General features: G+C 45.0%; 2 protein-coding genes across 4 annotated transcripts in view; one reads left to right on the forward strand and one right to left on the reverse strand.

Annotated features, from left to right (window-relative positions):
• Window positions 1–24,355, forward strand: part of LOC139415105 (centrosomal protein of 85 kDa-like) — a 100,521-nt gene that overhangs the window by 55,086 nt on the left and 21,080 nt on the right. For both annotated transcript variants that reach the window (XM_071162923.1, XM_071162922.1), the window contains exon 4: window positions 22,156–22,241. In XM_071162923.1, coding sequence (XP_071019024.1) covers window positions 22,156–22,241 — 86 coding nt within the window. The remainder of the gene's footprint in view (window positions 1–22,155; window positions 22,242–24,355) is intronic.
• Window positions 320–9,928, reverse strand: LOC139415106 (phospholamban-like). Of its 2 annotated transcripts, XM_071162924.1 has the most exons (4): window positions 9,778–9,928; window positions 9,066–9,533; window positions 2,579–2,929; window positions 320–1,698 (listed from the first exon to the last, which is right to left on the reverse strand). In XM_071162924.1, the coding sequence occupies exons 3-4, from the start codon at window positions 2,734–2,736 to the stop codon at window positions 1,689–1,691; spliced, it is 168 nt and encodes a 55-aa protein (XP_071019025.1). In that variant the 5' UTR covers window positions 2,737–2,929; window positions 9,066–9,533; window positions 9,778–9,928; the 3' UTR covers window positions 320–1,688. The 2 variants fall into 2 exon arrangements, with proteins under 2 accessions (XP_071019025.1, XP_071019026.1); XM_071162925.1 differs by lacking the exon at window positions 9,778–9,928 and having other exon boundaries at window positions 2,579–2,995; window positions 9,066–9,220.

A 24,355-nucleotide genomic window follows, 5' to 3' on the forward strand; every position in this document is an offset into this window, starting at 1 on the left:
TGGCAGGAAGTAGGCTACAGTATCTGTTAGACACCTAGTCAGGGGACTCTGTCAAGTGAACTGAAGGCTGTTAGTTTGTTGTTGTGGGTGTTAACCTGACAGATTTTCACCACAATATGTGATGAGTCTGTATTCAAAGCTGTTCAGTATTTCCCTCCAGATTGTGCACGTTCATGTAGGACTACATTTGAGGGCATGGCGCCCTCTGGTGGGCGTCTGAGGCGTTGACGTTTTTCCTGTAGACCAAAGATAAAAGTTGCACCTGCATTCCGTAATTTTAACGAAGTCCTTATAATTTTCAATGAAGACAGACAAATGCTTTATAGTTTGTGTATTTTATCTTTATTGTTAAACATTCTTTAGAAAATGCTGTGCGACATAAGAAAGTGTAAAGTGGAGCCAGCGCCTGCAGACAGACAACACTACAACAGTTCTGCAGTGGTCATGCATGTTTCTTCACACTGTAGTGAGCTTCACTGTGTTTAGCTGGAGGTGTTTGCTCTATTTACTCTGTAGCTATTCATTACTCTGCCAAAACAAATCAACTGCTACTACTGAACACGAAAACATGTTCACTACAGCACACAGTTATGTTAGGATATTGTAGTAACAATATTACATATTTCACTGAAAGGTTTACAGGCTTAAGCTGTGCGTACCCATGTTTATTGAGCCAAGTATCTGTTGTACTTATCAGCTACTAGTTCAAGAGTCTCCAAAGGGAAGGACCCTGGGCTTCACTCAACAGTTACATAAAGAACTCATATCACACGGAAAAGGACGGTCAGGTGTATGGCTTTAATCGTTTTCAGTTACATTGCAGTTGTCATTTGTAACATGTGCTTTGGTCCTAATAGCTTAGGTGACTGTGAGCGTTAGAGCTTTGAAATGATTGTTCTCTATGGCTCATATCAACCACAACTCTAGAATGAGGATCAGAGAGCATGGATTTATCTCTGTGCTCAGTGCCCTGGCCAGAAGTAGATGTGGTGCAGTTTGGTGATTCTACCACTAGAGGGGGGTAAACTAAACGTAAAGGAGGGCGTTCTATTGATCATGCCATGTCAACGTTATTTCAATTCTTTTCCATCGGTGGGTGGAGTTTCATCCTCCTGTTAATTGATATTTTGAATCTTGCCATCCCATGTAACGATCTCATGGAATCCCAAACTCTTTTCTACTCTCCAAAAGCTCACAATGTTTAGTTCTCCTCCCAACAGGTTCAATGGCTTTTATTCAGTGATTTTTGATGTGACCTGTTGAATAATAATTAGTTGAAGTCGTGGTGTATTTATATGATCAAATCAGAGGTAGAGGGACTCCCATCAGACCCTGTGGCCCTTGGGGACTGGAATTGCTCAACCTATGCCATGAGGTCATATTGTATGTCAGAGGTTACATGAGTTTGACCAGGACAAGCATTAGGAGCAGCATGATGACGATGAGGAGGAAGTTGAGCATCAGGTTGAGACCGCGGTTGTTGACCAGGTCCATGGTTTCACTCGACATGGAGAGGCTGGGTTGAGGCTGCAAATGCCCCAGGCAGAGTGATCAATTCTGGGCAAAGCTCTTCAGTTAAGAGGGTAATTCTGGAGGTGTCCTCAGGAAGACCAGTGATGGAGATGGTTTGATGGATCGTTACACCCCCCTGCTTAGCCCTCGCTGTGCTGTGGTGGTTGTTGGTTCAGCTACATAGGTCTGGGAGGGAAAACAGGGGCACAGTGAGAGACTGGAACACTTACACAGACATACATACACATGATCATCACCCACATACAAGTCTGATTCCCCTGGGTTAATATTGTCAGTAAGTTTATTTTGTCTGTCTGTGCGTGTCTCTGTGTGTGTGCTTGTGTGAGTGTCTGTGCTTGTTTGTGTGTGTGTGTGTTTTTGTCTGTGCTTGTGTGTGTCTGTGCTTGTGTGTGCTTGTGTGTGCGTGTGTGTGTGCGTTTTTGTCTGCTTGTGTGTGCGCGTGTGTGCGTGCATGTGTGTGCGTGCGTGCTTGTGTGCGTGCTTGTGTGTGCGTGCGTGCGTGTGTGTGTGTGCTTGTGTGTGTGTGTGCTTGTGTGTGCGTGCTTGTGTGTGCGTGCGTGCGTGCGTGTGTGTGTGTGTGTGTGTGTGTGTGTGTGTGTGTGACTAGCCCAGTAAAGCCAGGTGGCTGCAGGCGTTGAGTTCTAGTGAGAGGTGGCAGAGACACTGTGGTGGTGACATGATGTGGAGCACGGGTGACAGACCTACAGGAGGGTGACGTGTGTGACACAAAACTGACATAAACTGCATCTGAGACCAACAACCTTCTACTGCAAACTCACACACTACACCTTTATAGTGTTATAATGAGTGGTTATAGTTGTGCCATTAAAATCAGGCAGAATTTATTAAACTACAAAAACAGAATCTGATCTTATTCTACACAAATTCCTTTCAAATTAAAACCAGTTTATAAAATACTAGGATAATCTCCATGTTTGCCACCCAATCCCCTCCTCCCCTCCCCTTCCATTGTTTGGCCCTCTTGAGAGGTCATGGCCCTGTTGGGCTGTAGCCTGGCCCCTCCCGGCCCCTCTGAGGCCCTCACATCAACAACACGATGATGTAGATGAGCAGCAGGCAGATGAGGATGAGGCTGAAGTTGACAAAGAGCTCCTGCAAGTTCTGCTTGGCCTGGGGGGGCACGTCCACCACCATGGAGGCCCTGCGGATGGCCGAGCGCATCGTGTGCTGCACCTTCTCCATGCTGGGGCTCGGTGCTGGGCAGTGAGAGGGAGTGAAGGGGCGAGAGTGCACTCTAGTGGTGGCCGCAGGTTAGTGCAGGACAGGTGTACAGAGAGGTGGTGTAGATGATAGTGTAGTGGTGGGGTGGGTGATGGAGGGAGGTGGTGGAGGTGACAGGAGTGGTCCCGGTGCCCAGGGGCCTGGTGGAGCTGAGCTGGGGGTTGGGGGCAGCAGAGAAGGTTGAGTCAGTGAGCATGCAGAAGACACAAACAGAAACACACTGTGGAACGGAGTCGGGAGGAAATTATTAGTCACATACTGTTCGTTACTTAAAGGGTTGAACTGAAGGACACATTTGTCTCCACCCTAACCCATCATGGCCAACAACAGGAATAACAATCAAACACCACTCACTTTGGGGGCCCTCATAACCTCAGGCTTTATAATCTATCACAGATCTCCTATCTCCAGTGATTCTGCTCTGGACTCCGGCGTGTTTGGACGGTTCTGCCCTCCTCTCAAGGCAGACGATACAGAGGGGAGGATAATAGATTGATGATAAAAATGGACTCCAGTCTTCTCACATAATTCATTCCTCTCTATAAATTATATTTTCCGTCTGGCTGGATATGGCCAATCTTATTTGAAATTATGAAGGATGCACCGCTATTTTTTCTGAAAAGGTGAACGGTTTTGTACTTTTCTCTCTAAGAGGTTTATACGTTGCTTATCGAGTCAGGAGCTAGGTTTGAAGTGATGTTTGTAACCCAGGATGTTTCCGTTTGGTATTCAGGGTGTATTTGGCTTGTTTTTAAATGTGCCTTTGTGTATTTTGGTATATTTGAATACTTTCAGGGTTCTTGAAGGCGGTGATGCTGTAGGTGGATGGTTCGATGATGATTATATGTGGAATATGTGTTTCATGTGCTGCACCCGCTTTAGACAGACACATGAACTCCCCACTTCTCTGCTGCGTCTCTGACAACTATACAATGGAGAGAGCAGGAGTTATATACGGTGTGTTTTATTGATCTGGCTCACTGCGTTATCTCAGGCAGTGCATAATATGGAAGGATAAAGAGATCACATGCTGGAGATCACACCCCTTATTTGAACGCACACTTCTGACTGGTGATGTGACCATTCAAACATCTCAGTGGCTGAGGGGGTGCTGTTAAGGACATTACTGTGGGTAATATGTGCACTGCATTGTGATTGTCAGAGCAGCCCCACTTCTCTCTACTCCATCCAGACAGGCATTATCCCTCCTTCCAGACTCCTCTCTCCCCACAGGGTCTCCTCAGTGATGCCCAGGGAAGGTGAGGGTCTGTGAGTCACTCTCCCAGCTCTTTACCTTGGGCCCTGCTGGTTCCCTGAAGGGAGGCGGTGGCCTTGCCCGCTGACAGCAGTTATCTGCCCGGCTCCAGCTATGTGCCAGCGGGTATTCTTAGGGCTGACCTTTGGCTATCTCACAGGGGTGGAGTCCATTTCAACACTAGCCAAACCTAAACCCCTCTTAAACATGCTTCTGACCTGACCCTGTGGACACCAACAGTGAGGAGGGAGGGGAACTGGGAGAGGGGTGCCAAGCATAGGCAGAGAGCAGGCGAGTGTGGATTTAATGTGTCAGAATGTTGAATCTGAGTAATCTCTAGAGTCCTGATAATAAATCTGTGATGACTAAGGCCCTTTCCTCTATCTACTATAGCACCTGGCTTATCACTGTGATCACTATCTCTGTGATCTCCTATAGATCTCTGCTACAGAGCCAAAAACACTAAGAAAGCAGTCTGTCGCATAGCAGACAACGAAATCTCAGCTCGTAGAATGCTGCATAGAACATTATTTTCGTACATTTCTCATTTTTCTGAGTTGTTGTTTACATTCCATTGTGGTTGAGAGGAATGCTAGGCTATTTCCTGCTGTTCTAAGGAGATCACTAGTGGCCACTTCACTGGAGCTTCCAGCTCTGGAGTGGTCATGAGAGTTTCCCCCCTTCATCTCAAGACAAGGGGGCATAATAAGTTAATTAATAATAACATCTCCCTTGGCACCACTAAACATGTCACCATCTACTCATTCACTGCGACCTGGGTTTACCCACCCTTACAAGGGCCTTCTGAAGGGGAGGCCCAGAACCCAGCATGATGAAATGCTGAACTAATAGAGGCTGTTATTGAAACTAGGGGTGTTCCAGCACACAAGTACATGGACAAAACTAGTATTTTACAGCTGCCAGCACGCATATCTCTTTCACTCAAACAGTGTGAAGCGCTGTGTGCTCTGAACAACTATTGGCTAGTTCTTCTGTCTGTCAAAAAACGGTGCAGGGTATCGGTTGAGTCTGCTGCAACGATTGAATTAGATTAGATTGGATTGGGCTCCCGAGTGGCGCAGCGGTCTAAAGCACTGCATCTCGGTGCTAGAGGCGTCACTACAGACCCTGGTTCGTTTCCAGGCGGTCTCACAATCGGCCGTGATTGGGAGTCATATAGGGCGGCGCACAATTGGCCCAGCGTCGTTAGGGTTTGGCCGGTGTAGGCCGTCGTTGTAAATAAGAATTTGTTCTTAACTGACTTGCCAAATTAAATAAAGGTTAAATCATTAAAAAAAAATGACAAGCCTCTCTCCCTCAGCTCTCATTTCCCCAGACAAAACACTCAGCCACTCATCTCAGAGCACACGTCTCCACTTCTCCAAGCACCATGTATGAATCAGAATCCGTAGTCATCAAATCTAGACTTTGCTGAGGCCGTATAGTTGTTTTTGTCTGTCAACTTGGCAGTAGGCCTACTTTGTCTGTCAACTTGGCAGTAGGCCTACTTTGTCTGTCAACTTGGCAGTAGGCCTACTTTGTCTGTCAACTTGGCAGTAGGCCTACTTTGTCTGTCAACTTGGCAGTAGGCCTACTATGTCTGTCAACTTGGCAGTAGGCCTACTTTGTCTGTCAACTTGACAGTAGGCCTACTTTGTCTGTCAACTTGGCAGTAGGCCTACTTTGTCTGTCAACTTGGCAGTAGGCCTACTTTGTCTGTCAACTTGGCAGTAGGCCTACTTTGTCTGTCAACTTGGCAGTAGGCCTACTATGTCTGTCAACTTGGCAGTAGGCCTACTATGTCTGTCCGTATAATTATTCCATTGCTGACGTCGTTATGTGGTGATCCAAGCCCATGCTGTCTATTATTATTTATTATAGCCCAGGTACGTTTACTGGGCGTCAGTTCATTAGATAATACAATGACAAATGTCGATAGTTTATTTTGATTGTACAAATGTTAGGCACGGAGATTATCCCAATGGCCTAGGCCAAGTGTCGGGAGAGAAATGTTTGCTCCTTCTCGAAAGTGAAAGTAATTACGAATACGAGTATGATAAGATCAGCACACCCATAATTGAAACCCTACGGGATCGTTGTTTTGATTTAAAACCCAAACCCACCATTCTTCTTCATAAAAATGTTGGCATGGTTCTAAGGAGCCAGTGGGTGAAAAACAAAGAAGAATATTAAATTGAATCAAACCTAAGAAGGAAATCATTCTGAAGCCTGGCAGAACCATTCCCATGCCAATAATGCTCGTGTTTTTAAAATGTTCTGCTCTCTTGGCATAGCTGCGGTGATAATAAGTCATGTGCAGGCAGGGAGAGGAAGGCTTCCAATAGGCAGTTAAACGGAACATTCCACGATGACATCACACAGTAATGTAGAGGGAACTGGACATCACTGTGGTTGTGTGGCCCAGGAGAGGGCGTGAGTTAGTGCCCTCCACAGGCAACAGTGACCGCCAACGTTAAACAGACCCAATTCCAGTACATACAACAGTGTGTCTGTTCTATTCAAACAAAAATCCTCTTCATATCAGCCTCTTCCACCAGGTAATATTGAAATATAGATTACAATGAAATGAGAAGTGATTATCGGCAGGCTTGGGTTAGGAGATACGTTAGGAGATAAAGCACATTACCTTCTTCATTTCACCCGTCACATTGATGAAGTTTACCGTAGTTTACCGTAGTTCCCCAGAACAGTTGAGCCAGTCATGTGCTTGTTTGTAAATAGCACAATGGGAGAAAGCGGGAGCTGGGGGTCAATGCACAGCTGGACCATCATATTGTGTTAGCTTTCTACCGTGTTTGAGAAGTCAAAGCCCTTTGGATGAGATATCTGTACAGCTGCTACTGCAGCTTGATTTCCTTGTGTTTTTTCTCCTCTCCTCCGTTTTCCTAGATAAATGTTGCTATGTGCATAATAGAAAAGTTAACCAGCATATTGGTGTTGAGAGCAATGTGGTGGAGGCAGCAGCAGAATGAGGAGACGAGAAAACAGCCCGTGCCTTATTGTCTAAGAAAAGTGAGGAGAGAGGAAACCACAACTAAATGATGTCTATAATCAATATCCTAACTGTTAAATGTGCCCGGCTTTTTTAAATTCAGCCATATATATATATATGCAGATCAGAAATAAGGCCGATCCTGCTTCTGTTGCCTGTTTGAGTGTTTGTTTAATAGCCTACTGATTCCGTGAGCACCAAGCCTCACACAACCACAAGTCGGATAAACAATTTCACAAATCCGTCTGTTTTTAATCTTTGTTATGCTGTAATTAAGGCTTTACACTTTGTTTTTTGTGAGAACAGCCTCTGGCATTATTATTTAGTGTTGTTTACACTGTTCCAAATGGTCTGAAAAATGATATTGTAATCTAACAGCATCTGTTTGGCAGAGACATAATATGCACGAAGCATTTTCTCCTTACCTTCTTATTCTTTATCTCCAGTATTTTCCACAACTAGTCATATTTATTCACCACTTCTGACTTCCCCTTTACCTCCTGAGCAACCAGTAAACTTTGTCACGTCCTCGGCATCCATTTTGTTTGTTATAACCAATTTTTTTATGTGATTATGATATGCTGTCAGGCCCTATTGGTCACGTGCATGCGATGCGTACATGTGTCAGGTAAAGAGAGCAAGGGTTGAGGAATAGGGAATGTTTTTCCTAAACAAATGAGGGATTTCAGTAACATAACTTTTCAAATGGCTGTAATTATGTTGCAGCCTAAGCAACACGGACAGCGCGATAAACACTTTCATGTTATGTTTTGGTTGCTGCAGCAGAAGAGCGAGACAATGGGTGCTAGTCACAGTCACTCGCTGTCATGTTTTTTAACACACCTGGCCCAGGACAATCAAATCAATTGCGTTTGACCCCCTCTAGTCATTTGTGTCTTAATTATTTAATCAAACAGAGCTTAAAGCGTCAGACAAGCTCAGTGCATATGGTTGATTTTATTAAAATACTTAGGATGTGTCTATATATGGAAAAATACACGTAGAATTTCAACCAATCGATTGATCAAAAGAACAGACGACTCGGTTGACCAAGATTTTTTTGTTGTTGTCAGGGACAGCCTTAGTACACAGTACTGTTGTTCCTTCAGATAAGCATGCATCAAAACTTTGTTCAGTTGCACAATGTCTCTCGTTCACATGTAAATGTCCAAACTCACCAAAAATGACATTCGGTAGCTCCTACCTATATATGTATAACTTTGTGAGCCAGATTGGCCTATTTAGCAGCCTCCATGGAAATTCACTATTATTTGTGCTACTTTTTTAGCATTGTGGTAATAGATGCCCAATGGGCTTTTTGTGTGTTTTTGGCACCCCCTTGTGTACTAAGCCGGTTATACAGTAAATCCCAGTGTGAGAGAAGGACGATATGACGATATGAAAATCTGGATACTGCCCAACTCTACACTGAGGCATGTCAGAATGGGTCATTTCATTCCTGTTCTCTCCTCCAGTGTATGGTTTGTTGGTTGGTGGTAACCCTTTCCTGTCCACAGACTACACTCTCATTTCAATAAATGCACATTTCAGGCCTTTGCTAGGTGCAAATGTGTGTGTTGTGGATAGGTCATGGCTGGCCTCTGATTCGTGTGTGTGTCTCGTGCTGTGAACTACTTTGTATGTTTAGACAGGAGGACAGTTATGTTCGATACTGTTTTGTCCCAGACTGCAGTTCACCGTTGTCTCAGGATTTAGCCTCGATAACAACACAATTGCGTATCAGAAAACCATCATTACTCTCGAGACAAGTATAACTTTTCATGTATTTTTGTGAGTTTCTTTATCTATTTGAACTCCTGTTGGAGCTGGACCCAGTGATTACATTTAAGAGACTTTTTGGAGCCCTCCAAAAATGCATTGTTATTTGTTTCAAATGAATGTAGATAATATCATTTTAGCCCAAGTTTAGCTGGAGCTATATTACCTTTTTTCCCTCTTCTCCTTACTACAGAGAAAGTTGACATTCCAACAGACAAATCGTCATCAGGATTGTGTTCTTACCTGCTCCAGAGGGGTGGATGGATTAATGGATAGATGGATGGGTAGATTCTGCTCTGGAGGTCACAGGCAGTCTGGTGAGGCGGCTGGGAGAAAGGCTGTGAGTCCAACAGGCGAGAAGGTTCTCTGGCAGCTCTCTACGCTATGTCATCTAGTTTATGGGAGGAAAATCAGATGGGCGGAGAGTAGAGAATAGAGAGGGGGAGAGAGGGATGTAGCTGCCTGGGGGGAGTGGCATCACTGATATGGGGTCTGTTTATCCTTCTATTGTGGAAGAGGATGCATGGATGGGCCAACCTCCTCACCTGGCATATATAGGTTAGTACCACTGGGTTTGATGTTATCAGGACTGGTTCTCTTCCTCCATCTCTAGGAAGAAGCCTGCTGCTGGAGGACCTAAACCATCTGAAACCCTTGAGGAGTTGTGTCTCTTCACAGTCTTGTCTGCTAATTCGGTTACACTGGGGCATTCTGAAAGGACACATGTAGGCTGATTATCACTCATGAAAGTCATGAGCAGCCACAATTGAAAGGCACAATGTCGTGGTGGTTGTTGGTTTCTCAGGAGAATGTCCATGAACGGCTGGCTATATTCTGTTGCTTAATTCCATGCTGAAATGACTGTTGCTGTTGATGTTCTTTTTCTCTCTCACGAGAATGAATCGGCGTTCTTGGAAAGTCTCCTGAGAAAAGAATCATCAACAACATTGCTTACTGGTTTCTTATTGAGAATTAATTTAGCCAGATGCAGTTTGTTCTCCATCAGCGTTTCTGGCTTCCAGTCAAGCAGGTTTGGATAGCTTGTCTCATAGCTGCAGCTCCAGTGTGAGCATGCTTCCTAACCCACATAGACCCTGTTTGTGTTTGAAGGATTGTCTAGTGCTGTTTCATGCAGTCAGTCCTCTATGCCATGTATCAGAGAAAACACAGTGGTCATCAGTCTCTCCGGGGACTCTGGATCTGGGAACTTTCCTGCACCGTTTTCAGCCCCAAAACATAAACAATATCCTGCCTTTTTGGCTCTTCTGTCTTCCTTAAAAGGAGATTTGAGCTGGGTCTTGACTCAATCAAAGCAAGCTCCAAAATGCCTGTTGCTTTGGACAATGAGGAAGGGCTTTAGGGCGGCATGCTTCGTCCCTGTTTCCTGTGCATCAGGGGGGATACTGTTCTTGGCACCCCCTCCTGCGGTGGCACAGGTATGCCCTCACATGCTGGATGCCAGCGGTCGGTGCCCTTCATTAGAGGTTTAATGAAGCATGTCATCCAAGCTGTGGCTTACTGATTGTACTCTCCACACACACCCACTGGAGCAGAGAAACAAACGCACACACGCACGCACACACACCCACTGGAGCAGAGAAACAAAAACACGCACGCACACACGCACACACACCCACTAGAGCAGAGAAACAAAAACACACACGCACACACATACACCATTCATACCTATCTATGCAGGGCTTTGTCCCAAAGCCTGCTATCCCTGTCCCTCAAATCCTCTCATCTTGTGGGGGATTGAGAGAGAGAGAGAGAGAGAGAGAGAGAGAGAGACACACACAGACACAGAGAGAGAGTGGTGTATATCAGAACCTGTTGTTTAGCTAGTTCATTAAAGTCCAAGCACGAGTGTGGGTCTCGTTAACTGTGACCCGCGGTCTTTGGGTTGGTTTGCAGCCTGTGTTTAGTGCATGTAACAGCCGTGTGTATGCGTAAACACAGAGCAGCGAGTAATAAGCAGGTCACAGTGTGTTGTAGCTGGCATGGCAGTGCCCTCTGGCTGTGTGTGAAGGCCAAGGCCATGCTTTAGGAGCAGAACATCCACATCTCTCGGCTCCGTGTCCCAGACCACACCGCTCTATCCCTCACCTGTCAACACACGGACTCCTCCCAGCCTGGTGCCTTATTGTTCCCTCAGGCTCTCTGTTTGTGTGTGTGTGCGTGTTCGTACGCGTTCACACACACTTTTAACCCTTTATACTCGTGACAATTAGCCTATATTGATAGGGCTAAATTGACATTTGTATTACAGAAGAAATATGAAGTGCATTTTGACTCCCGAGTGGCGCAGCGGTCTAAAGCACTGCATCACAGTGCTACAGACCCTGGTTTGATTCCAGGCTGTATCACAGCCGGCCGTGATTGGGAGTCCCATAGGGCTGCTCACAATTGGCCCAGCGTCGTCCGGGTTAGGGTTTGGCCGGGGTAGTCCGTTACTGTAAATAATAATTTGTTCTTAACAGACTTGCCTAGTTAAATAAAATAAGCATGGTAGCAATTTAAAGGGACCCGTTTGGATATTATGGGAATATTATTAGACCTGTGAGGACACAACAAGTGAGGACACAACAAGTAAGGACACAACAATTCACCTGACGACACAAGACTGAATCCAAACATTACACTGTGCATTTTACTTTCATGTAATTTTCAGCTGATTTGTTGATAACAAAATCTGAACATATTCTGGATACATTCAGTAAGATGATAAGACCATTTCTGGAAAATGTGGGATAGGTGCAACATAAGACCAAAACATGACAAGGGTTTGAGTGAGAGGACTAGCTGGTGTCTCCATGTGGCCTCTCCACATGGTGCACAGTTCCTAAGCAATTTCAATGCATTTCATGACTCAAAGAAGAGTCTTGAACTGTAAGATACTTTATTGAGCTCTCCTAGCTGTGCCGTTGAGGAACTAGAGCAAGCAGACTTGTAGTTGTTTTGTTTGGAACACAACCCTGCATCCCCACCATCACACAACTACTGTTGTTGTTCACGCAATCCAAAAACGATCCATTATAAATCGCAATCTGGGTCAGGTGGGCATGACTTGAAAGCTTGTTCTATTGCCAACATGACTAGCTAAGTTATAAAACACAATCTTACAGTGGTACAAGGCAATTCAGAGAAAAAGGTCATCATGTTGGTGTGTATAGAAAGGAGTCAGGTGTGACAGCCTCACCAGAGCATGTGGACAGCGATTACACCCCAATCTACTAGGTTTTGTGGTCACTTGTCTGAAAGTCAGATGATGCAGTCCAGCTGGCACCATTTTGAGCCATTAAGGTCATGTGGGTCATGCTTGACCATTGTAACTACATTATATGGTGGAGTTGACTCTGAATGAGGGCAGTCAGATCAGGGCAGTCTCTGTCCCGATGTTTCAATGCTCGGGGGTGGCGCGTCAGTGGAGGGGGAGGTGTGTGTGCTGAAATCCGGGGTGTCTGGACTGGAGAGCCCTGGGAGGAGGGCGGCGGGGGCGATAACATTCTGAGAATTGGCAGCAGATTAGCTGTGCTACTTGACAAAGTGGAGCTCACTTCGCCTTGCCACGGCAGTAGCCAGGGGACAGGGAGTCAGGAGAGAGAGGAAATGGAGGGAGAGAGGAAAGGAAAGAAGGAGAGAGGAAAGAGAGGTTCAGACTTTTCTCTCCTCCATACTGCCCCACCATATGAAAGTATAGTGAGTTTGCCTGCCAGGTCTCCAGGGCTCTCCTAGACCTCCCCTCCAGCAGAGAGCCAGAGAGAGAGACAATAATTAGCCTGCTTGGCTCTCAGGTGTCATTTAATGTAAGCCATCTCCACAGGAAGTCATGGAAGTTGTGTTGTGCCGAATGTGCCAGGTTCATTTTAAATGCTAACATATCGATGCAGCTTAAACCTGCCCCAAAGCTAAATGCTGACCTCGACTGGATGGTCCAAGATAGACTAGGTGGAACATGCTATTTCTGTTGAAAGTAGAAATACGAGGAAGCTGATATAACTGCACTCTTTCATTTTGTAACTCTAGCTGGTGAGATGTAGTAGCAGTAGGTGGTAACAAGCTAGCAATGTTCACTTCTCTTAGTGTAACCTGAGTCATAGCTGTGCCGTGTTACTTGTAACTCAAAGCCACACTAACTAGCCAGCAGCACTTTGAACAGTAGTCCTAACATAATTACAGTATGCTGCTGTAATCTGATCTGATCTTTAAGTAACAAGCTCTGCCAGGAAGATAGTCATTTGACATGGTGAAAGACCTCCCAGTAACAATGTCTTTAACTATAAATATACTGACATACACTGAGTGTAGCAAACATTAGGAACACCCCCCTTTTCCCTTCAGAACAGCTTCAATTCGCTGGGACATGGACTCTACAGGGTGTTGAAAGCGTTCCACAGGGATGCTGGCCCATGTTGACTCCAATGCTTCCCACAGTTGTGTCAAGTTGGCTGGATGTCTTGTGGGTGTTTTTTTATACACGGGAAACTGTTGAGCATGGAAAACCCAGCAGCGTTGCAGTTCTTGACACAAACTGGTGCGCCTGGCACCTACTACCATACCCTGTTCAGAGGCACTTAAGTATTTTGTCTTGTCCACTCACCCTATAAATGGCACACATACACAATCCATGTTTCAGTTGTCTCAGGGCTTACAAATCCTTCTTTAACATGTCTCTTCTCCTTCATCTACACTGATTGAAGTGGATTTAACAAGTGACATCAATAAGGGATCATAGCTTTCACCTGAATCCACCTGGCCAGCCTATGTCATGGAAAGAGCAGGTGTTGTTAATGTGTTGTATACTCAGTAGGGCTGTCCCCGACCACAACAAATCTTGGTTGACCGAGAGACGTCCTGTTCTTTCGACCATTCTATGTGTTTGAATAAAACCAACTACATATGCACTGAGCTTCTCTGATGCTTGAAGTACACGGTTTGATTAAATAATTAAGACACACAAATGACTCAAGTAAGAGCCCGATGGTGACACTGTGTTCAAAAAATGACTGTGTGACTGGTGGTCATTGTGACTGGTGGGCGTTCCCTCGCTCTCCTCCCTACTGCAGTGAAACGGCACCACAGCACAGTAAGTGTTTATTGTGCTGTCCGTGCCCAAGCTGCTACATCATTTCATCCATTTAGTTTCTTACTTGTTTCTGACTGAAAAGTTCTGTTACCAAAATCACTAATTTGTTTACAAAAAATATTCCCTATTCCCTCAACCCCTGCTCTCTTTACGTGAAACATGTAAGCATCGTATGCATGTGGCCTTAAGCCTGACCTATAGCCTATCATAATCACATCAACACATTGGTTATAACAAACTCTGAACACAGTAATGTCGACAGCAAAATGGATGCGAAGGACATGAAAAAGCAACTCGAAACGGGCTAATATTTACAGGTTGCTCAGGAGGGAAAGGGGAAGTCAGATCTGTGGAAGACATTTGACCTAGTGGTGGAAACTACTGGAGATCCAGAAAAAGGAGGGTATAGGAGCAAGTGTTGTGTGAATATTATGTGCCAAACAGTTGCTGTTAGATTACAATGTTATAATTTATTCTGACCATTTGGGACAGTGTTAACAACACTAAACACATATGTTTACCAGAGAGTCTGTACTAATGTAAAAAATATAGATAAAGCCTTTATTACAGCAAACTGAAAATAGTTGTATGCATTCGTGAATTGTGGTTTATTTATTGCTCAGGCTAATTATTCAAAGCTCCCTTTGTTATGTAATTTGAAAACTAAAATGCTTGATTGCGTTTCAAAGCATGATTGTCTCGTATGCTTTGTGATGGCAGGAACGAATGAATGATTGATTGATGCAGTAGCCTATAGAAGTATTGAAATTATATATAGGCCTAAGTAATATATATACTGCTATATATATACTGCTCGACTAAAGAAATCTCGGTTAAGCAACAGCCTATCAACCAAACAATCGACCAGTCGACTAAATGGGGTCAGCCCTAACACTCAGTGTATGTGGGACATGTTATACAAGATGATTTGGTTCCTGGTTCTTTAGGCTCGTTGTGTGTGCGTGTGTGTGTGTTTCTATCTCCCTGTATGGTGCAGATAAATAAACCTAAATGAAACTTGACGTTTGGCATTTCCAGCGTTCAGCCCAGTGTAATGACTTGAGCTGGTAGCAGCTGTTACTGTTGGTACTGTAATTGGTTGAAACGACTGTGTGGAGAAAGAGAACAACAATGATCTTTAGATGGAAGCCTGTTGCCGGAGAGACAGATATATACAGTATGGTCTTGGACCAGTGACAATGAGAGGTAACCTGAACCTGGGTCTAGGGGTGGCTGCTGGGGTTAGGCTTAGGTCTCTCTGCGGTTGATGCATGCAATTAAACCATTGCAGTATAAAACGTGGGTGTGTTGTGAGGTTAGCAGTCCCGCGGTGACACACTCAGCCAAAGGGCGGTGGGTGTGTTGTGTTGGGTGCTATCAGCTGGTAGGGAATGACAGCTATGCCTTAGACCAGGCATTCGCCCCTAATCTTAAAGTAAACCCCCCCAGGCCCGACCCAAGAGCCTCCGACTGAATGGTGACACACAAGCTCACCCCTCCACTCATCCCGTCTCTCTTAACGTACTCTCTCACTTTCTGTGTGTCTCTCCCTCTCTTTCTCTCTCAATTGAACAGGCTGATCTCTTTCATTGATTCCCAGAGAAAGTGGTATCCAGCATACAATGCCATTTAGTTTTTAGTTCCATGTTCAAAATCGACCATCATCCATCAATGTTGTTTCAGCGGCAGTAGAGCCACACTCCAGTGGGTTTCTTCCTGTTAACTGAGATTATCAAAGAGGGACATGTCAATGAAGTAAAGTGGGCTGTTAAGAGTTAGATAGTGGACTCTTTTATCAGTATTGGTGCCTTAGTGACTCGTGTGACCTCCTAAGGGTGATGGAGAAGCTACTGAATAGGGAATTTCCTTGTGCTGGATGGATCCCCAGTTAATTCCCTTGTGTCCTCATTCTCTCACAGCAATGTCACTGAGAGAGGCAGGACAGGACAGAAACCACCAGTCCGAATTTAGACCTTGGTCTGTTTGGACAGTGACTTCCGCTCCTGTGGGTTGTTCCTACTTCCAGAGACACACATAGTTTCCTCTACACGGGGACATCTCCTCAGCTTGCCATGCTTGCTATTTACGCTCTATTTAGACCAGCCTAAAACTAAAGGGAGTTGGGGCTTTCCTCTGTTTCCTTTGCAGCAAAAGGCGTAAACACTAATGCTTGCCGATATTGTCAGAACTAACGAGCATTGACGTATGTTTTTAGCCTTGTCCCAGGCCGGCTGTGTGTCTGTGTTGTGATGAGAGGGCCAAAGCCAGCAGTGGGACCCCCAGAGTTCAGGCCAGTCCCTGTGGGCCCCACTGTCCTGTCTTACCCCGGCCTGGCCCGTCTTATCCTAACCTGACTTACCCTGTCCTGCCCTGGCTACTTCACACAGCTGCTCAGTGTTGTGGAAACTCCCCACCTCTTGTTTGTTGTCACTACAGAAAAACCTCATGGGGGGGGGGGGGGGGGATAGAGAGACAGAGACAAGAGCTCTACAGCTGATTCCCAGCAAACCAAAATTGGTTCTGTGAATGTTCCCAGAACATTCATTAGGTTAACCTAAATGTTCTAATAACACAAACACTGTCCAGTTATGCTTATGATTATACAATGTTTGTTTAAATCCTTCACCTGATCTTGCAAAAATGTCCCAGAAGACATTTTGTCTGTACTTTAAAGGTTCCCAGAATGTTTCATTAGTTTGTGGGAACAGAATGGGGACATCACAAGAGATATGTTCCCCACATTTTGTCCCACATAATGTTGTAAAAACATTACTGGGACATTGTGTTATTACATTACCAGGAAACCTAATAAGAACATTCGGGGAATGTTCTGTGGTGATTGTGCACAACATTGTAGTGAGTTTTAGGAGAACAGTCCATTTAAAACATTTTGTTATCAAAAACATTCTTTGAATGTTTTGGGGATGTTGTCAATGTAATGCTAGATATAATCCTAACTAGAACTTAAAGGTGCACTATGTAGTGATTGTATGATTTAATAATAAATTATTGTATTTTTTAAATAAAGTTTTTAATAATTTGCCTAATTGTCAGTTTGTGACCAAAAAAAAGCAAGTATAGTGTAGACAATCATTGTACCATCTTACCCGCTTTGAAATATATTTTCCATCACCAAACAGATTGTATTTTCAGCTGTTTGAAGCTGGTGTACAAAACCACAGTAAAAGATGCAAAAACAAAACTTAAGAACGGGAAGCATAGAAATAGCACACATATAACTGATCTACCGCTTCTTTGACTTGCTTTCGATGCGAATGACAGATCTATAACACACATTTCTACGTGAATTATGTCGGGTTGCCCAAATATTGCAGCTTTAATGAGAATGTTAGCCAATGTTCTGGTAATGTTCCCGGTTTACTGGGGAGGGCATTAATAACAGAGGTATTTATAACCTGGTGGCAGGCAGGTTCTGGTTTGCTGGGGAGGGCATTAATAACAGAGGTATTTATAACCTGGTGGCAGGCAGGTTCTGGTTTGCTGGGGAGGGCATTAATAACAGAGGTATTTATAACCTGGTGGCAGACAGGTTCTGGTTTGCTGGGGAGGGCATTAATAACAGAGGTATTTATAACCTGGTGGCAGGCAGGTTCTGGTTTGCTGGGGAGGGCATTAATAACAGAGGTATTTATAACCTGGTGGCAGGCAGGTTCTGGTTTGCTGGGGAGGGCATTAATAACAGAGGTATTTATAACCTGGTGGCAGGCAGGTTCTGGTTTGCTGGGGAGGGCATTAATAACAGAGGTATTTATAACCTGGTGGCAGGCAGGTTCTGGTTTGCTGGGGAGGGCATTAATAACAGAGGTATTTATAACCTGGTGGCAGGCAGGTTCTGGTTTGCTGGGGAGGGCATTAATAACAGAGGTATTTATAACCTGGTGGCAGGCAGGTTCTGGTTTGCTGGGGAGGGCATTAATAACAGAGGTATTTATAACCTGGTGGCAGGCAGGTTCTGGTTTGCTGGGGAGGGCATTAATAACAGAGGTATTTATAACCTGGTGGCAGGCAGGTTCTGGTTTGCTGGGGAGGGCATTAATAACAGAGGTATTTAAAATCTGACCGTCACTGGAACTATTTTAAAGAGAGGATTACTGAGGGGTTACACACATCTGATAAGAGGCGCTGTAAAATGAAGAATGTGGTTATGTGTCCAGGATCCATGTTATTGGTGTGCATTTTTTGTGCACATAGCACCTAGGGCTACTAAGGCTGAGGTGGATGATGACTGCCAGACCACCACAGTTGTCAGAAGGAGATCCTAGTGTTGTAGACACAACGTCCAGTCCACCACACCAGGATACCTACGGGATTTTCCAGGGTTTTAAATGTTTCTGTTGAGCGATACCCTGAATGTACAAAACATTAGGAAGACCTTGCTAATATTGAGTTTGCACCCACTTTTGCCCTCAGAACAGCCTCAATAGTGTCGGGGAAGGGACTCTACAAGGTGTTGAAAGCGTTCCGCAGGGATGCTGGTCAATGGTGCCCACAGTTGTGTCAAGTTGGCTGGATGTCCTTTGGGTGGTGCACCATTCTTGATACACACGGGAAACTGTTGAGTGTGAAAACCCCAGAGACATTGCAGTTCTTGATAGACTCAAACCGGTGCGCCTGGTACCTACTACCATACCCTGTTCAAAGGCACTTACATATTTTGTCTTGCCCATTAACTCTCCGAATAGCAAACATACACAATCCTCAATTGTCTCAAGGCTTAAAAATCCTTCTTTAACCGTTCTCCTTCCCTTCATCTACACCAGGTTTCCCCAACTGGCAGCCCATGGTAGTTTTCAGAGCAAAAATAAATAAAATTTTTTTAGGGATGCACGATATATCAGTGAAAATATCGGAATCGGCCGATATTAGCTAAAAACGCTGGGCCAATTGTGCGCCGCCCTATGGGACTCCCAATCACAGCCCAATGTGATACAGCCTGGATTTAAACCAGGGACGGTAGTGACGACTCTGCACTGAGATGCCTTAGACCACTGCGTCCATGTGTGTGTGTTGCCTATTTAACTGTACTAGAATGCTTAAAACGCCGCTAAAATGTTAAATATCGGTTATCGGTATCAGTTTTTTTTGGCAAGGAAGATATCGGAAATTGGTATCGGCCAAAAATGTCATATCGGTGCATCACTACTTTTTAAATTGTTTCTTGTTGGACATAAAAGTGTAGCTCCAAGAGATTGTAATTATGAAAATCTGTTCCAAAGTATTCCCACGCATAATAGAGAGACACGTGATCATATACAAATGTAAGCAAGGTTTGAAATGATTATGTTTAGTCAAATATAATATCTGTTTGGGATTCTTGCGGTCAGTTTGCAGTCTACAAATGATTTGTAATTATGTTCCTGGCCCCCCGATCATCCGCTCAAGAAACAATCAATAAGGGATCACAGCTTTCACCTGGATACACCTGGTCAGTCTGTCATGGAAAGAGCAGGTGTTCTTAATGTTTTGTATACTCAGTGTATGTTGCAGCTTAGATGTAGCAGCCTCCCATACAATCCATTCATCCCTTTATGGAGACTGAGACCAGCTTATAATATAAAGGATCACCATCAGCAGGCAGAAAACTGCAGAAACCCATATCAAACAGAGGTGGTAACTGAATTTCTCCGTAAGAAAACTCATTGTCTTTCCGTTTAAAAAGACGATCATGCCTACTGAACATGACTCGGGTCTCTGAAGAATCAATCTATCTTTTTTGACTGTTAGAATATGTATCTGGTCAATATGTCAATGTATTATGTCTGTTTGTAACTGTGAAAATGTGATCATATTATAAATTGTATTTTAATGCTTTGGGACTCTTGGGAGATTAGTCCAAATGAGGACTAAAAGAGATCCTAATAAAATGAAACACAATCAAATCTCTGCCCTGTGCTCCTGCAGTAGCTGGTAGCGAGGACATACCTGACCTTATAATGGGACCTTTTCAGCACCCTGTTAGAGGGGCATAGCGTGATCTCTGTGACAGCTCCTCACCAGGGCCCTGCTTCAGCCCAGCCTTCTGGAACATATACCTTGTTATGCTATATAGTCTTGTTATTTTTTATTTGATTGAACCTTTATTTAACTAGGCAAGTCAGTTAAGAACAAATTATTATTTACAATGAAGGCCCACCAAAAGGCAAAAGGCCTCCTGCGGGGAGGGGGGCTGGGATTAAAAATAAACATAAATAAAAATATAGGACAAAACACACATCACGACAAGAGACAACACAACACTACATAAAGAGAGACCTAAAGACAACAACATAGCAAGGCAGAAACACATGACAACACAGCATGGTAGCAACACAACATAACAACAACATGGTAGCAACACAACATGGCAGCACAAAACAGGATACAAACATTACTGGGCACAGACAACAGCACAAAGAGAAAGAAGGTAGAGACAACAATACATCACGCAAAGCAGCCACAACTTATTACCCCATAATGACAAAGGCAAAACAGGTTTTTAGACATTTTTGCAAATTAATAAAAAAATAGAACACTGAAATATCACATTTACATAAGTATTAGACCCTTTACTCAATTCTTTGTTGAAGCACCTTTGGCAGTGATTGCTGGGCCAGGTGTGCCTCGGGAGTTTCTCCCATTTTTCTCTGCAGATCCTCTCGGGCTCTGTCAGGTTGGATGGGGAGTGTCGCTGCAGAGATGTTCGATCAGGTTCAAGTCCTGCTCTGGCTGGGCCACTCAGGGACATTCAGAGACTTGTCCCGAAGCCACTCCTGCATTGTCTTGGCTGTTTGCTTAGGGTCATTGTCCTGTTGGAAGGTGAACCTTCACCCCAGTCTGAGGTTCTGAGCGCCCTGGAGCAGATCTCTCTGTACTTTGCTCCGTTCATCTTTCCCTCGGTCCTGACTAGTCTCCCAGTTCTTGCCACTGAAAAACATCCCCACAGCTTGATGTTGCCACCACCATGCTTCACCGTAGCGATGATGCCAGGTTTCCTCCAGACGTGACGCTTGGCATTCATGCCAAAAAGTTCAATCTTGGTTTCATCAGACCGGAGAATCTTGTTTCTCAGTGTCTGAGAGTCCTTTAGGTGCCTTATGGCAAACTTCAAGTGGGCTGTCATTTGCCTTTTACTGAGGTGTGGCTTACGTCTGGCCACTCTACCATAAAGGTCTGATTGGTGGAGTGCTGCAGAGATGGTTGTCCTTTTGGAAGGTTCTCCCATCTCCACAGAGGAACTCTAGAGCTCTGTCAGAGTGACCATTGGGTTCTTGGTCACCTCCCTGACCAAGGCCCTTCTCCCCCGATTGCATAGTTTGGCTGGGCTGCCAGCTCTAGGAAGACTTCGTAGATCCAAACTTCTTCCATTTGAGAATGATGGAGGCTTCAATGCTGCAGCCTTTTTTTGGTACCCTTCCCTAGATCTGTGCCTCGACACAATCCTGTCTCGGAGCTCTATGGAAAATTCATTGGACTTCATTGCTCGGGTTTTGCTCTGACATGCACTGTCAACTGTGGGACCTTTATATAGACAGGTGTGTGCCTTTCCAAATCATGTCCAATCAATTGAATTTACCACAGGCGGAGTCTAATCAAGTTGTAGAAATATCTCAAGGATATAATCTTATGTAAATAAGATATTGTTGTTTTTTATTTTGAATACATTTGCAAACATTTCTAAAAATGTTTTCGCTTTGTCATTATGGGGTATTCTGTGTAGATTGATGAGGAAAAAACATTTATTTAATACATTTTAGAATAAGGCTGTAAAAGTAAGAAAATGTGGAAAAATCAAGGCGTCTGAATACTTTCTGAATGCACTGTAGTCTTGTGCTATATAGCCTTGTTATGCGACAAGAGATTAGTCATCCACTGATGCAATGTTCAAGAGACGCCCGCCCGCCTACCTGCCTGGCCGCAACACCCTCTCCCACATGCCTGCATAGAGGAGGGGTAGGTTATACAGCATATACTGTAGGAACGTGTGAAGGCACAGTGTGTGGAGTTGTACGTGGGCTTTGAAGACAGATGGAACGTTTTAATTAAGCTGTGGCTCATGTGTTTGGATAGGGACTACAGTAGATCAGGGACTACGTTAAGTTCATGAATGCAAAATGGCTTTTGGCTAGTTGAGTCGCTTGCTTGGGTGTCTCTTAGTTAAACCTTTATATTGTTGAGGCTGATGTGGATTGGCCTGTTTACAAGATGTTATTGTAAATGTGCTGATCGACTTGTATGTTTCTTGTGCAGAAGCTGGGCGGAGCCTCCCTTCCTGTGAACACTCTGGTGAAGATCAAAGAGGGCCTGCTGCGACAGAGAGAGCTGGAGATTGACAGGTCAGTAATACAGAGCACAGAGGAGGAGGGCCATTTCAACAAGCAGGGCTGCACTGAATCATTGGGAAAAGCAGGGGAATAAATTAAGGCTGGAGAAAAACACACCAGAACAATTCTAGGAGGACCACACCAAAATCTTATTGTTAAAAGTCTTATTGTGTTGGGGCCGCAAACATGACTGAGTCTCTATGCACCTCATTATATTTCACCACTGTGTCTGACTCTGTTCGTCGCAGTAGGAAAAGCATTGTGAGAGAAAGTGTCCCTTCCCTTCAGGGTGTCATTGCCCAGGGGAAGGTTAGTGCACTGTAGTCTCTGATATGATGGGGCAGTACTGCATTCATTTTTCTATGGGCCACACACTGTCACTGTCACCCCTTCGAGGCACACAGACACACATTTTTTCCAATGACCTTGAGCAGATGTCAGTGTGACGGCATGCGGCCACACACGTCCGAGGTGTCCCCTTTCAGAGTGGCAGGCTGGCGCTGACAGGTCAGGCTGGGCAGTGCCAGGGGAGGGGAGTGGACAGGACAGGGTCACCTATCACCACCCACCCATAGATTACTGTAGGAAATACAGGCAGAGACACAGCACAGAGACTTACCCTGCCGCACCGACACATAGACTGGCCTTAACATGAAAGGTTGGGCCGGACTTTGAATTGGAGGGATCAGTGTGTAACCCAGCCATTGATTTATACACTGCTCAAAAAAATAAAGGGAACACTAAAATAACACATCCTAGATCTGAATGAATGAAATATTCTTATTAAATACTTTTTTCTTTACATAGTTGAATGTGCTGACAACAAAATCACACACAAATTATCAATGGAAATCAAATGTATCAACCCATGGAGGTCTGGATTTGGAGTCACACTCAAAATGAAAGTGGAAAACCACACTACAGGCTGATCCAACTTTGATGTAATGTCCTTAAAACAAGTCAAAATGAGGCTCAGTAGTGTGTGTGGCCTCCACGTGCCAGTATGACCTCCCTACAACGCCTGGGCATGCTCCTGATGAGGTGGCGGATGGTCTCCTGAGGGATCTCCTCCCAGACCTGGACTAAAGCATCTGCCAACTCCTGGACAGTCTGCGGTGCAACGTGGCTTTGGTGGATGGAGCGAGACATGATGTCCCAGATGTGCTCAATTGGATTCAGGTCTGGGGAACGGGCGGGCCAGTTCATAGCATCAATGCCTTCCTCTTGCAGGAACTGCTGACACACTCCAGCCACATGAGGTCTAGCATTGTCTTGCATTAAGAGGAACCCAGGGCCAACCGCACCAGCATATGGTCTCACAAGGGGTCTGAGGATCTCATCTCGGTACCTAATGGCAGTCAGGCTACCTCTGGCGAGCACATGGAGGGCTGTGCGGTCGCCCAAAGAAATGCCACCCCACACCATGACTGACCCACCGCCAAACCGGTCATGCTGGAGGATGTTGCAGGCAGCAGAACGTTCTCCACGGCGTCTCCAGACTCTGTCACGTCTGTCACATGTGCTCAGTGTGAACCTGCTTTCATCTGTGAAGAGCACAGGGCGCCAGTGGCGAATTTGCCAAACGTCCTGCACGGTGTTGGGCTGTAAGCACAACCCCTACCTGTGGACATCGGGCCCTCATACCACCCTCATGGAGTCTGTTTCTGACCGTTTGAGCAGACACATGCACATTTGTGGCCTGCTGGAGGTCATTTTGCAGGGCTCTGGCAGTGCTCCTCCTGCTCCTCCTTGCACAAAGGTGAAGGGAGCGGTCCTGCTGCTGGGTTGTTGCCCTCTTACGGCCTCCTTCACGTCTCCTGATGTACTGGCCTGTCTCCTGGTAGCGCCTCCATGCTCTGGACACTACGCTGACAGACACAGCAAACCTTCTTGCCACAGCTCGCATTGATGTGCCATCCTGGGTGAGCTGCACTACCTGAGCCACTTGTGTGGGTTCTGGACTCCGTCTCATGCTACCACTAGAGTGAAAGCACCGCCAGCATTCAAAAGTGACCAAAACATCAGCCAGGAAGCATAGGAACTGAGAAGTGGTCTGTGGTCACCACCTGCAGAACCACTCCTTTATTGGGGGTGTCTTGCTAATTGCCTATAATTTCCACCTGTTG

This window comes from Oncorhynchus clarkii, chromosome 8 (assembly GCF_045791955.1).
Source record: "Oncorhynchus clarkii lewisi isolate Uvic-CL-2024 chromosome 8, UVic_Ocla_1.0, whole genome shotgun sequence".
In the NCBI taxonomy this organism is placed as follows: Eukaryota; Metazoa; Chordata; class Actinopteri; order Salmoniformes; family Salmonidae; genus Oncorhynchus; species Oncorhynchus clarkii.